This window comes from Zootermopsis nevadensis, unplaced genomic scaffold, assembly GCF_977971745.1.
Source record: "Zootermopsis nevadensis isolate Lab colony 2312 unplaced genomic scaffold, Znev_1.0 Znev_ptg000028l, whole genome shotgun sequence".
In the NCBI taxonomy this organism is placed as follows: domain Eukaryota; kingdom Metazoa; phylum Arthropoda; class Insecta; order Blattodea; family Termopsidae; genus Zootermopsis; species Zootermopsis nevadensis.
Genome location: NW_028259160.1, coordinates 22,093,565 through 22,108,664, shown reverse-complemented (window position 1 = coordinate 22,108,664; position 15,100 = coordinate 22,093,565). Strand labels below are relative to the sequence as shown.

The window sequence follows — 15,100 nt, the reverse complement described above, 5'->3', positions numbered from 1 at the left end:
GGGTACGCGAAGACATCTTAGGGGGTACGTGAAATTTTAAAAAATATATATATTATTTTATGATAAACACTGAATAATCAGTAATGTAATTTATTTAATTTATCTTAGATGTAGATTATATACTATGTATAACTTGAATTATACACCAACAACTTTGGGGGTAAAATTTGAAGAGAAATTATATCTGGGGGTACGCGAACAAAAAAGATTGAATACCACTGGAGTAAACTATATATGATATTGTAGGTGCGTCATATTGTGATTTTATTTAAAAATAGTATTAAAATATATTAAAATTGTCCGTCAATCACAATAAAGTAATATAAGATAATTAGATGGTTAAAATATTATCCTTTGTTCCGTATCGAGTACTCGATTTACATATGGAACATTCTCGACATGTTTCGGCTTTCATAGAGCCGTCATCAGGTGTATGTTATAAACTCTTAATTCAATTACTAATTTTTAATTTTCGTATCATTTCTTCATTTCACATTGTATCAACATTTATTGTTGTGTTATATATCATTGATACAATCGTGTTGTCGGAGTGATGTTAATGCTGCGTATATTGGTCAGAGAAGTAATATCGAAGTTGTAAGAGGAGAGATCAGAAGTACATCGTATCGGAGCGAGGTTGACTGCAATAACCAACCTCGCTCCGATACGATGTACTTCTGATCTCTCCTCTTACAACAGGGGTGGCCAACCCAAATGATCTTTCGGGCCACTTTGCAAATGCATCATAACTCCGCGGGCCACATATAAAATTATATATCCCCATATTAGATTTAGATACACTATAGACATTTTTTTGGAGTGAAAAATTGAAACATAATGAGTTATTATTATTGTGTTTACTATTATTCTTACATGTAAACATAGATAATATAATAATAATGATACTAAGCGTACATTGTAAAGAAATATATAGCACTAAAAATTAAATATAGAAAATATATAAATATGAAAAAATAATGAAATCATTAAAAAATATTTATTTTACTAATGCGATATTTGTTTCTCCACTCTTTCACTTAGCTTTTGCAAATCGATCTCAATTTGGGTATTTGCACATCGTAATTGGTGTTGCAGGTTAGCATCCGTTATGTTTGAGCGTGTTTTGTGTTTGGTCAATTTCATTTTCGAAAAAAAAACGATTCGCAGGTGTAAGTTGAACCAAAAGCGCTAACAACTTTTTGTGCCAGATTTCTCAAATTGGAAAATTTCTCTTTTGTGACGTAAGTGTTATAAAAATCTATTTTTGATTCTGATGTTTCAAAAATGTGTTTTAATTCAATATTGCACTGTAAGTCAACCAGTTCTCATAATTTCGACAGATAATTTTTGAATATATGGATGCACAAATAATGTATTTTTTTTATACATTGGTTTTCACTACTTTGGCCATTATAAAATAAATATATTTTGTAAAAGTGTGATGAATCTCGCGGGCCGAAAAATGTCCAAGGCGGGCCACATGCGGCCCGCGGCCCGCGGGTTGGCCACCCCTGTCTTACAACTTCGATATTACTTCTCTGGTAAGTTTATACGTTTACTTTCATTTATTTATTTTGTTTTCTATATTCAATTTCATTAATGGTTTGAATCCTTTAATTCACAGACCAATATACGCAGCATTAACATCACTCCGACAATACGATTGTATCAATGATATATAACACAACAACAAATGTTGATACAATGTGAAAAATTGAAGAAATGATACGAAAATTAAAAATTAGTAATTGAATTAAGAGTTTATAACATACACCTGATGACGGCTCTATGAAAGCCGAAACATGTCGAGAATGTTCCATATGTAAATCGAGTACTCGATACGGAACAAAGGATAATATTTTAACCATCTAATTATCTTATATTACTTTATTGTGATTGACGGACAATTTTAATATATTTTAATACTATTTTTAAACTACGAGGGTCGCTCATTAAGTAATGCCCCACATTTTTTTCCTCAGAACATATTTATTCAAGATGGCTCAAATTTAGTGACAATATAAATCAATGTTTCCTTTACACATACTATTTTTCCACATAGTCCCCATCAACTTGTACGGTTTTACGCCAGCGTGGAACAAGTGCATGCATGCCTTGCCGGTACCAGCTCTTGTCCTGTGCACGTAGCCATGTCCTCACTGCTTGAATCACGCTCTCGTCATCTTCAAATCTTGTTCCGCGGATAGCATCTTTAAGTGGCCCAAAGAGATGGAAGTCGGAGGGTGCCAGATCTGGACTGTAGGGTGGATGGGGTAGCACCGTCCAACCCAATTTGGTGATTTCTTCCCGGGTTCTCAGACTTGTGTGAGGGCGTGCATTGTCGTGCAGGAGCAAAATTTCTGCTGGATGCTTGTGAGGCCGAACTCGTCGAAAACGCTTCTTGAGGGTTGCAGGGTCCTGATGTACGCGTCTGAATTGATGGTCGCACCTCTTGGCATCACATCCACAAGAATGACCCCATCACTGTCCCAAAAGACAGTCATCATGACTTTTCCGGCGGAGGGAGTTGTCTTGAATTTCTTCTTTCTCGGTGATTGAGGATGATGCCACTCCATTGACTGCCTTTTTGTCTCTGGCTCAAAGTGGTGTATCCAGGTTTCGTCACCTGTAATGATCCGGGACAGAAAGACCTCTCCCTCAGCATCAAAACGCTCCAACAATTCAGAAGAAATCGTTTTCCTTTGAATCCTGTGGTCTGCTGTGAGACTTCGTGGAACCCATCTTGCGCACACCTTCGAATATGCGAGAGCCTGGATAATTGCAATCACACTTCCATTGCTGACTGAAAGCTGTTGGGCCAATTGTCGAGTTGTGATGCGCCGATCCTCACGAATAATGGCATCCGCGCGGTTCAACATGTCTGGAGTGGTGGCTGTGGCAGGACGCCCAGAGCGCGGCAGATCACGGAGCTCGGTTTCTTCACTTCCTGAAGCTTTAACTCTCTTAGCCCAGCGACCAACGGTGCTCCTATCGACTGCACAGCTTCCATACACAGCACACAAACGTTTATGAATGTTCACCACCGTTTCTTTTTCAGCAACAAGGAATTCAATTACAGCTCGTTGCTTGTAACGAGAGTCGTTCACAGACGCCATTTTAACAGTTCACTACAGCTCCGCTATCGGTTGGAATCATTTGAAACTCCGTACACGAACGCGGGAAACATCAAATCTCAAGCATGTAAAAGTACACTTTTCTATCTTCATTATTGGCTGAGAAAAAAAATGTGGGGCATTACTTAATGAGCGACCCTCGTATATATGTATGTGTAGTTACATGTGGAAAGCTGTAGACTGAACTATTATGCCTCAAGATAGGTTCCACAAGATGCAAAATACTTGTTAGTTGCGTTTGCAACCCTGCAGATCGCCTTATAAAATCTCTTGATGTCAATCCGCCTGTACCCACGAAACAACTTGAGAAAGGACAGACCCCTTTTGGTGAAATTTTATAGTGGAGAACCTAATGATAAATTGTCACTGGGACTTCTTAAATAACCTCTTTACACGAGAACACGGATACTTTCTTGATCTCGTCTCGACACGGCAGAGAGAAGTCTTTCCATGTCTGTCATGGTTATCTGGAAGAGGGAATCCTCCGTGATGACGTGTGTGAATTGTCTAATTTTATGAATATTTCATTGTAAATTTTTTTTGTTTTGCAGATTTCATCACAACCAGATCGACTCCATCTTTTTCATCATGGAACGTGAAAGTGGCGGTAAATATCTGTGAAAATAATCCGGTCCGGGATATTTCCGAATTGTTTAATCAAAACTGTCGAAATGTTGTTACGACAACAGCTAAAACGAGAAGGACAGCAACATTTGGACTGTGGGTAATAACAACTACGACAAATTATATTTTCAGGCATCAAAGAAAACTTAAAAGCGTAATATAACTGGCATGATTCCAGAAGTACTCGTAAGTACTTATAAACTAATAATAATTCTAGACACGAACCTTTCGTCACACACTGTGCCAGGGATGTTAATTCTCCGACGAGAGTATCATAATATTATTTAATGGTGTGATGTTGTTATTTTTAATAAAATTGTATCAACGAACAGTATTCATTTCCGTTAGGGAAAGTGTTAATACGAAAATTATGCACTGCAGTTATTCCTTGCGTGTGATTGTGGTTAGTGTGACCGAGTGCCTCATGTAATAAAGTTGACGAAGGCGACGCTGGTCCTACTTAGACGTCACAATCAGTATGCCGGGTGGACGGCGAGGTCTTGTCGCCCCTCAGAACACGTTCCTGGAGAATATTATACGTCGCTCTAGTTCACAACGTAAGTACGTCCTCTGGACCTTCTTAAAAAATTTGCATATTTTATGAATCTAAGTCAGTACAGTGACTTACTATGGACTGGATGACCGGGGGTTCGATCCTCGACGAGGGCATAGGATTTTTCCTCTAGCCTCTGCTCTGAGACCCGCCCAATCTCCTGCCCAATGGGTACCAGGGTCCTTACCCCCGAAGCGTGACGCTGACCACTCACCCCATCTAGCGCCGAGGTTAAGAACTAGTAGGAGCTACACTACCTCTCCCCGTGGTACCTATATGGCGCGTAGGGTGGACAAACTTTAATTTTTTTTTATATTTTATGAATTTCTCAGTAAATCGAACTTTTGAGAAAGCAAATAAGTTTTTTTAATACCCCTGCGGGCCGTACCCCTTTTGAATTATATCCTGATATTTGCTTTAAAACTGAGGAAAATCACGATAAACCTCAGTCAGGGTGTGGCGGACTTCTAAATGGGTGCCACCTGATCATTATATCATCGGTAAGGTGTTATCTGTGAAATAACTCCTCTGCAAAGTCTATTAAAGTATCTTTCCATCTAATTCGATCCTATGTAATGTTTATAGTTGATACAGCTTGACTATAGTGCGTAGGAATCAAGAATCAGTGAAGTGATTCAGGACGAACGATAGAGAAATATGAACGTCGTCATAGAATTCTGGTAGGGACAGCCTCACTTTATTACAATGATTATTCTAGATCACTGGTTCTAATTCCTTCAGTGCTTGCAACAAATATAGAATTACAATACATAACCTAGATTTTTTTATATAAGACGAAACCTATTTCTAAGCAATTTTTCACTGTCACATTTCCTTAAAAGTGTCTTAACTTAATATTTAGTGGTAGTATTCGTAATAATCATGACAACGGGAATTTTTCCCAACAGGAGGCACCACAATCAACAAAAATTTGTTTAGGAATTGAGCGATACATAACCCTACTTACACAAACGTAATTATTTGATTTTAGTGCATGGATTCACGACGAGAAACTGCTTCCACTATGTTTCCTGGTTTATAACATAAGTTCATTATTGCGAGTAAACTTTTACTAAAATGTATTCAGTTACTGATAACAACGTGACAATAAGAATTATTAGATTTCTTAAATTTCCGTATTTAATTTTATGACCGGTAGATGTCTCGTATGAATCGAGAAACTCTGTTTAACATGGATACAAGAGTTTTATACTTGATTCGTTGTGTTTATTTGTAGAACTGTACACAGAGTGTTTGAATAATATTACTGCTGATAAGAATCTCCTGATGCACTTACATTGTGACGAACGTAATAGCTGCAGATATTTATATAAGCGTGAGAATTTGTAGGTCGAACGAAACGCGAGGTGACCGAATATTATAGAATAATGTGTTTCCGGTCTTAAGCCATATATATCGCTTTGCACCGGATGTCCAACTCAAGAAATCGTCTGCGAATATTTATCGACTCTTACTGGCCATTTCAAACACACTTTGTGCAACCAGACTTATCCTTTGAAGTAACAAATATGTTTACAGAATTAACCAATTTTGTTCTCACAGTTTAACCCTTTTAGACAATGAAATATACCTCAAGCCTTGAACAATATGAGAAGCAAAGTCGTCTTCTTTGTTAGCGTCGTGTAGTTTTAACGACAATTTAGTGATTTACGTCAAAAATTGTTTAATATGAATTTTGATAACAGTGTTAAATGTAAAAATAAACACTTGTAAGATGATAAATATTTTAACAATTCTTTAGTTACATAAACTCATGCATACAAACAAAATTGTTTACACTTTGAAAAGACACTTAGTGTCAAACGCGTTTCGGCCTCAAGATGTCATCATCAGTGGCAAATAATAATTCATATTTAATTACTAAGTGTCTTTTTCAAAGTGTAAATAGTTTTTTTTATTTGCACGATTTTATATATCAATAAAGTGGTTTTAAAATTCCTGTCTTATCAGTATTTTCTCGAAAACTTTAAACGTCATTGATATTTGTGTCTCCGTTAATATTCTGACTTTAGTTGTTGAAAATACTCCTACTATTGGAACTATTAACGATAATAGAATTCATGCCGAGTGTTTTAGCGCAGTTTCTAATCCGCCGGCCCCTTTAAAAGGAAACCAGTGGGGCTTGGATCGAGCGAATGGCCGAGTTCTTTCGTAAATCTGTGAGAACAAGGAAACCCTACAAGAAAGGACTGACTTTGTGAGGTCTCCTTCTGTCTGTCTGAAAATTACGAAATCACTGAAGCTAGACCTTACTGTATCGGATCTGGTTGTAAAGAGAGTAAGAGAAGTTTCTAATATTACGAGGTGCGATCGGAACGTTTCCAGACTGCGCGTATAAAAACCCGTACACTTATCTCAGGTATTAAATTCATCCATCACCCTCGAAGTAGTTCTCCTGGGAGTGAACACAACGACCCCAGCGCCGCTGCCAAGCCTGGAAGCATCCCTGGAAATCTTTCTTTGTCAGCCTGTCAAGCACCATCTGCGATTCTGCCTGAATCTCTTGCCAAAGACTCGCCAAAACGGCTACGGAAACCTATGAAATGCTAAAGCAAGCATTTGGGGAGTCCGCAATGGGTCGTGCACAAACTTTTGTGTGGCATTCACGTTTTAAAAATGGCCGAACCTCTGTCGATGATGACGAGCGTTCTGGACGACCATCTTCGAGCACAACGCCCGAAAATGTTACGAAGATCGACGTCGTACCATCAACGACTTGTGCGACATTGTTGGGATAGGCTATGGGACCTGTCAGCTGATTCTAAAGGAAGAACTCCACATGCGACGCCAAGGCTCCTGTCTGAGGACCAGAAGCAGAATCGACTTGACTTCTCGTTTGTCAGGAGCTCAAAGATCTTGCAAGAACCGACCCCAACTTCCTTTCTAAGCTCCTTGTGACTTCTTCCTCTTCCCAAAGATGAAAATTCAGCTAAAGGGAAGGAGATTTGAGATGATAGAAGAGATTCAGGCAGAATCGCAGATGGTGCTTGACAGGCTGACAAAGAAAGATTTCCAGGGATGCTTCCAGGCTTGGCAGCGGCGCTGGGATCGTTGTGTTCACTCCCAGGGGAACTACTTCGAGGGTGATGGATGAATTTAATACCTGAGATAAGTGTACGGGTTTTTATAGGCGCAGTCTAGAAACTTTCCGATCGCACCTCGTAGATGACGTTTGGAAAATATATATTATTATTATTATTATTTTAATTATTCCATCTATTTACCACTTTATAGGGTATTTACCTCTATGTAACCGAGACAAACCTTGCCCCTGAGGTCTATAGTGCAGCAGCTATTTCCGAAATACTTTTTCTTTTTAATACGTGTTACATGTATTATGCAGATATCACGTGGGGTTTTACATGAGCGTTTTGCGAATAATAATTAGTATATCCTTTAATATGTTAAGTAGATTTTAAGTAGGCTTTCTCGTCTACTTACTATGACCGTCGGTCCTTAGTTCGATTCCGGATAGGGTACCCGAGATGGATGAAAATGATTTTTGGCGTAACTCCTATTTGAATGCTAAGGAAGGCTCTTGAAATATGTTATTTCTGTCAAAAACATTTCTTAATGAATATTTGTAATTGAAATAACACTGGAAATTTATTACGTGTTTGTTTGTCATTGGCGAATGATGTCTTGACCTCAAGCTTGTCCCACTTTTATGACCCCTGACTTTCATTATTTCCAAATGCTAAAACACGGTTACTATAAATCAGGCCGTGTCGCCATGACCAGCGATGGAGGTTGAAGTTGACCCCCGACGGATAATCTACGCTGTTCGAATGACAAATGATCGGCCAGTGGGAAGTTTGCTCCAGATTTAGGAGTTCATTACTTATCTTCCATCTATATCCAATGTCTCAGTGGGAGTTTAGGCTCGGCTCACTTTGTAGAGTGCAGACACATTTAGGAAATGTAGGTTTTGAGGTCTTCACGGCGGTGAGTCTGAAGATGTCTGTCTTCTGGGTTATTGTGCCTTGTAGTCTGGTAGATTTCCACCAACGTTTAAGAGGTCCATGAAATAATCGTCCTGATGAAGGAGGCAGCATGGACCTTCGAAACGTTGGTGGAAACCTACCAGACTACAAGGCACAATAACCCAGAAGACAGACAAATTTATGTAGGAAATACTCTCCATTCTGAATTCTTTGTTAAGCTATAGCTTCAAGGCCGATGAGGCTTCAGATATCATTTAACCGCCAAGTGTTGATAATAGTCTACGTTTAACTAAATTAATCCGCAGATGAATTAAATGTATCGACCTTAAAGTGTAACATCAGACTTCGTATGTGTATTTAGCAGAAACGTTTGTAATTTTTACCCATCGAGAATCGGATGGTGCCTCGAGAAAGCGATTCATCTTACTTAGGTACAATTCGGTTTACACTGAGAAAATGAATTTAGCCACTAAGTCTGCAGTTACGCCACTTATACTCCCATTTAATATAAAAATCATTCAATTACTTGTTCATTTAGTTTTTAAGGCTTTGACCGGGATGTTTTTTGTTAAATCTTATGTGGTACCGCCTGATTCGACTTCTAATGGTTAAGTGAAGTGTTTTCTTCGCGGTACGGTCTGGATTCGTAAATAATATTCAGACGATCTTCGGCTTCAAAGGGTTAACCAGCTGATTTTCGTAATGGTGAGGTGTAGTGTTTTCTTCGCGGTACGGACTGAATTCATAAATAATATTCAGACGATCTTCGGTTTCAAAGGGTTAATAAAAACTTTAAAATACTGGCGAGTCATTGACACTTTTTAGAAGTGTAATTTCGGGTATTTTAAATTCACTAGAAAATAAAAATGTTATTTTAATATAAGTTTTGCACCATGTGCCATCGATTCTTAGATACGAATATAGGTATATTATTTTTAGATTAAATAATACCTATTCCAAGTTATGGTAATGTCTGAGTCCCTAAGTATCGCGAAGTTCACATTGGAATTCCAGAAAGAGAGTACCAACATTCTGGATAAATAGACAAAACACTAGCAATTTACAAATTTTGACGTTTTATTAGTCTATTATGTAACGTAATACTGTGAGTGCAACTGTAAACGTTCACCACCCAAGATATTTGTAAATTTATGTAATATGCACTTAATTACCATATGCCTTGACGTTTCGTTAGGCCACCATTACTCCATCTGCGGTCCACCGGCCGTCTTTGGAAACTATTCTTTCAACTAAAATGGCTGCCTTCTGGGTTGTAACGTCGTGTAGTCTGGTAGAAGTTTTATCAGGATAATCATTCACCTCCCTGATGATGGAGGCAGCAAGGACCTCTGAAACTTCGATAAATTTCTACCATACTACACGGCGCTACAACCCAGAAGACAGAAATCTTAGGCAGAGAACTGACCGTTCAAGATGGACTGCAGAAGCAATGTCCAGGGTGTAAGACGCTCCTGACCGAAGGCACAAAACCTTGTCCACTCCTGAATGAAGAATATAAAGTTAAACGCGGCACATGAACCAGAGATTGTACAGGCATACCTCGGAGATATTGCGGTTCCGGTTCCAGACCACCGCAATAAAGCGAGTCACACGAATTTCTTGGTTTCCCAGTGGATATAAAAGTTATTTTTACACTAGACTGTGGTCTATTAAGTGTGCAATAGCATTATGTCTAAAAAACATTGCGAGAATTACCAAAATGTGACACAGAGACACGAAGTGAGCACGTGCTGTTGGAAAAAATGGCGCCGATAGACTTGCTCGATGCAGGGTTGCCACAAACCTTCAATTTAAAAAAAAAGCAATATTTGCGAAGAGAAATAAAGCGAGGTATGCCTGTATTTACCTTATCTTCGTATACGCCTGTGCCCCAAAAGATATATTTGGAGTGGAATCCCCGAGCAGAATGAGAAATGACTCATTTCCTTCCTGTCCGTCGGCGATATTCTCTCATGAGTATCGACGTTGGGCTTGGTGGCGTCAGCAATGTGGGACAGGGTTCTGTTTGACATGGTATTACTGGAGGTTGATGTGGGTGTGACCTGGGATGTAGAGTCTCGTCATAGCTCAGAAAACCCGATGCTTCCAGTTGAATCCAGGTCCTTGGCCTACCGCCCAAGAACTTATCTTTCCACCCTTCAAGGAACCAAAACCCCTCCTTGGCTCAAAGTTCTTGGATATATTTTTTGATTAGATTTATTTTGACATGTACGGCTTCCAGAAGACGTAAAAGGAGGTCGGGCTGGGACACGTCCTCACTGTCACAATCCGTATAAAAGGCTGGAGGAGAACAGTTGTTTCTCATGCCCAAATTTTGACAAATTTGGTTCTTAAGAAGTGAAGACACTTCGGAGAGGGAATTGGTCATCATCCCTGTTTCCAATTAGCCGACATGCTTTCGACACTAACTGGCGATCGAGAGTGCTCTCGCCTCGCCCTGCATCTGAAGGGACACTTCGACTGAAGGAGTACAAAGGAACAGAGAACATTGGCTCTGATCAAAAGGGTGACTTGCTTCGATATTCACCAAGACCGTACCGTTGTTCGTTGTGGACGGTTTTCGAAAGCGATGTTGTCCAAACCATCTGTCTTAGAGAGGACTTATTTTCCAAATTATGTTTTCCGTCGACGTCAGTATCGATATTAGAAATAATGAGGAAGATATTCAAAATTTCCAAGGCGTATTTTAGGATATTTTCAGTTTTGACAGCTGCACTTGTAATGGAGCCTTTATGAAAATACCCTTCCACTCCAGAACCCCCTACATCAGCCTGTTATTGAGGGGGGATAGAAGAAAGAAAGATACCAGAATTAACGCGATCTGTGCTGATTTTGGAAAAATCGCCACGAAAATATATTATGAAATATTTTCTCTTCGTGGTGTCACTGCCTTTATACGCTTGCCACGGGAATAACCACCAAGGTGGGTGTAATTGACCTGTGGTCCAAGCCCCGGACTTGGACATCCAAAAAGTGGCAGGCTCTGAAAAATTAAAAAAATGTACTTTTATCAGTACATTTTATTTTATTTCATCATTGAAATTATTATTTGTAATAAGCAGTGGTTTAAAATTTTAATGTATTCGTTATCAACCAAATATAGAGGAATAAATCCTAAAATTCGTAAAAAAATGATGCCTGAGTGAGATACTTTATAATTTAGAGCAGTGGTATTCAACCTGGGGTACGCGAAGACACCTTAGGGGGTACGTTAAATTTTAAAAAAAATATTATTTTATGATAAACACTGAATAATCAGTAATGTAATTTATTTAATTTATTTTAGATGTAGATTATATACTATGTATAACTTGAATTATACACCAACAACTTTGGGGGTACAAAGTTGAAGAGAAATTATATCTGGGGGTACGCGAACAAAAAAGGTTGAATACCACCACACTCGCCGAATCTAACGCGGTGTTACAGATATCTGACGTTTCGGCAAACGCAGACTGACTGCACGTGCGATATCATTCGTCCGAAGTGCAGGGCGAAGGACAATGTGCCCACGTCCAGGGTAAAGTGTTAATTGCTCACGTGCATACGTCTCTCTCTCTCTATCTCACCAGAATGCCCAAAGTTTCTTCAGGAAATGACAACTAAGAAAATCCGCGAGGCGTGCATTGTGGTGCTGCGATGTACTGGCCATTTTGGGAATTGTTTACAATGGTTACCATATCAGGCCACTGTTATAAGGTATTTAAATATGGTTTCTATGGTAATCGTGGTCCGTATTGATATAATTGGGAATCAGCTGAAGTTTTCGTTGTTGGGACAGGTTAGGTTAGAACAATCAGGACACGTTACTTTCGGTTAGGTTAGGTTAGGTTAAGTTTGTTTACTTTCTTTTTTGGAAGTTATGACCGGAAGAGATTTTTAAATATGAATGTAAAATTTTGGGATTTGGGATGTGGAAATTATGAAATTTTTAATTCCGGATTTTGAAATTTCTAAAAATTTTAAATGTCTAAATTTTGATAATTTTTAAATTCATTTCGCGGGATAAGGTGGGTGCAATATCTATAAATACTTGTTGCAAAGAATACGTAAGAGTATTATGTGTATTAATACCCTGTTTATGCAAAAAAAATATTGAAGAAAAACTTCATTGGCTAGTTAATGTATTAAATGGAACACACAATTTTATATATATATATATATATATATATATATATATATATTTATTATTGACTGCAAATGGGTTTATACCCGGTGGCAGTGAATTATACGTAAATGTCTCACAGCTTGTCAGTCTACTTGAAAAATATAAGCTCGGTGTACCGCTATAAAACAAATAGTTCGTTTTAACGAATGTGGTTGTCAGTAAGAATAAATAATTCAATGATCTGTGAGTGGTAGGAAGGGAGTGGAGACTAATGACAGTACGAGTCAATGATTCAGCGTTTGTGTGGCCTGGAAGACTGAACGAGGAAGGGAACAGAGCACGTACGTTTGCCCCAAATACGACGGTGGTCTTTTGTATCAGCGCCTTGTAATCCTGGGGTCTCGGGTTCGATTCCCGGCGGTGCCCGAATTTATAACTTGTGTTGGGCAAGGCCGTGGTCTAGGCAACACGGAGTTTTCCTCCGTGGCATCCCAACAATTACTCCATTCACACACAGAAGAAGGCAATGGCAAACCACTTCTGGATCATCTGCCAAGAACGTATATGAACAGGTCCCAGACCGAGAAAAGGATGGAAGGATCCTGTTCATATGGACCTGTCGTCAGACAGAACACTAAATAATAATAATAAGATGAGGTGGTCTAGCGGTTAGAACGCTGGCCTTGTAATCCTGGGGTCTCGGGTTCGATTCCCGGCGGTGCCCGAATTTATAACTTGTGTTGGGCAAGGCCGTGGTCTAGACAACACGGAGTTTTCCTCCGTTGCATCCCAACAATTACTCCATTCACACACAGAAGAAGGCAATGGCAAACCACTTCTGGATCATCTGCCAAGAACGTATATGAACAGGTCCCAGACCGAGAAAAGGATGGAAGGATCCTGTTCATATGGACCTGTCGTCAGACAGAACACTAAATAATAATAATAAGATGAGGTGGTCTAGCGGTTAGAACGCTGGCCTTGTAATCCTGGGGTCTCGGGTTCGATTCCCGGCGGTGCCCGAATTTATAACTTGTGTTGGGCAAGGCCGTGGTCTAGACAACACGGAGTTTTCCTCCGTGGCTTCCCAATAATTACTCCATTCACACTCAGAAGAAGGCAATGGCAAACCACTTCTGGATCATCTGCCAAGAACGTATATGAACAGGTCCCAGTCCGAGAAAAGGATGGAAGGATCCTGTTGATATGGACCTGTCGTCACACAGAACACTAAATAAATAAATAAGACCAACAAAGAAAACACGTGTACAAAGTTTTATTCTTTTTGGTTGTTGTATTTTTAATGGAATCAGAAGATTTGTAGACAACATACAGTGTGGAGGTTGACTGTCTGAATGAATCTTAATCTCCCAAATTTACTTAACACGATTTACGTAGTATTCTAAAAGTGGCGTGCCTCGGAATGTCTGGACAGTCGAAATTATGACTATCCTATATGCGGATCCTGGCTGAGGAATTCGAGAAATGACGCCCGTATTCTTCTGTAATACCTGCCCCTTTTTTTAGAACGTATTCCTAAGTTATTAATAAAATAAGAGTAAATTTTAAAACTTACTGACCTTATGGGACAGGATCTTTCTCCAGAAGCTAAAAGGCGCGTTCGTCTAGTCAAGAAATTGCTTACCTTTTGCAGAATCTGAGAGCTTATTGCCACATCAAGAGTTTTTCACTGGAGTCTGTCAAGAGAATTCAAAAAACAACACAAAGTATTTATTTGTTGTAAATTTTGATATTATCAACCCATATACTCTTGGATCTCCTTAGTAGTCGTTTCCCTACAGATTTCCCGATTAAAACTTTGTATTCAACTCTTATTTTTCCTAACAGATGAACGTTGTTATTTGTTCACTTTATTTATTACGGAAGAATTTCTTAACCACCGAGTTGTGCTTTCTGAAAACGAACAGTAGTTTCTAAAAGAATTAATAAATTTATACATTCATACTTACTTACTAACTCCACGGAGCCGAGTCCTTCCTCAGAAGCTGACAGTCGCTCAGAAACTCACCAAATTACCAACATTTTATAGAACCCAAAGGTTAGTCAACGTGCTCACAAGAGTCCGCCACTGGTCCCTGTCCTGAGCCAGATTAATCCAGTCCAAACCATCCCATCCTATTTCTTTAATATCCATTTTAATATTATCCTCCCATCTACGACTAGGTCTTCCTAGTGGTCTCTTTCCTTCTGATTTGCCCACAAAAACCCCGTATGCATTCCTCTTCTCTCCCATGCGGGCTACATGCCCTGCCCATCTCATCCTCCTAGACTTGATCAGTCTAATTATGTTTTGTGATGAGTAAAACTTATGAATCTCCTCATTATTCAAATTTTTCCAGCCTCTCTCTTAGGTCCAGATATTCTCCTCAAACACCCTCAGTCTACGTTCCTACCCTTTTGTCAGAGACCAAGTTTCACACCCATACAAAACTACAGGCAAAATTATAATTTTTTGTTTATTTTAATGTTTAAGTTTTTCAGACTGCAGACGAAAACACAAAAGTTCCTGGACTGAACGGTAGAAAGCATTACCCGAATTTAATCTGCTCCCAATTTCCTCATGAATCAAATTTCAATTTGTTACTGTCGATCTCAAATATTTGAATTTGCCACATGTTCAAATGTTCCTACATACTTTATGTTAACTGCCTTGTACCGCGGTCATCGGACGCAG

The 15,100-nt window shown here is 39.0% G+C and overlaps 1 protein-coding gene across 8 annotated transcripts in view; it reads left to right on the top strand.

Moving 5' to 3' along the window:
- The window catches only part of eag (potassium voltage-gated channel protein ether a go-go), a 125,645-nt gene that overhangs the window by 3,052 nt on the left and 107,493 nt on the right, over positions 1-15,100 (top strand). For 7 of the 8 annotated variants that reach the window (XM_087357659.1, XM_087357662.1, XM_087357663.1 and 4 more), the window contains exon 2: positions 3,686-4,315. In XM_087357659.1, the coding sequence (XP_087213785.1) occupies positions 4,237-4,315 (79 nt within the window). In that variant the 5' untranslated portion in view covers positions 3,686-4,236. Of the gene's footprint in view, positions 1-5; positions 25-3,685; positions 4,316-15,100 lie in introns of those variants that run through there. The other variant, XM_087357660.1, reaches the window with a different exon arrangement.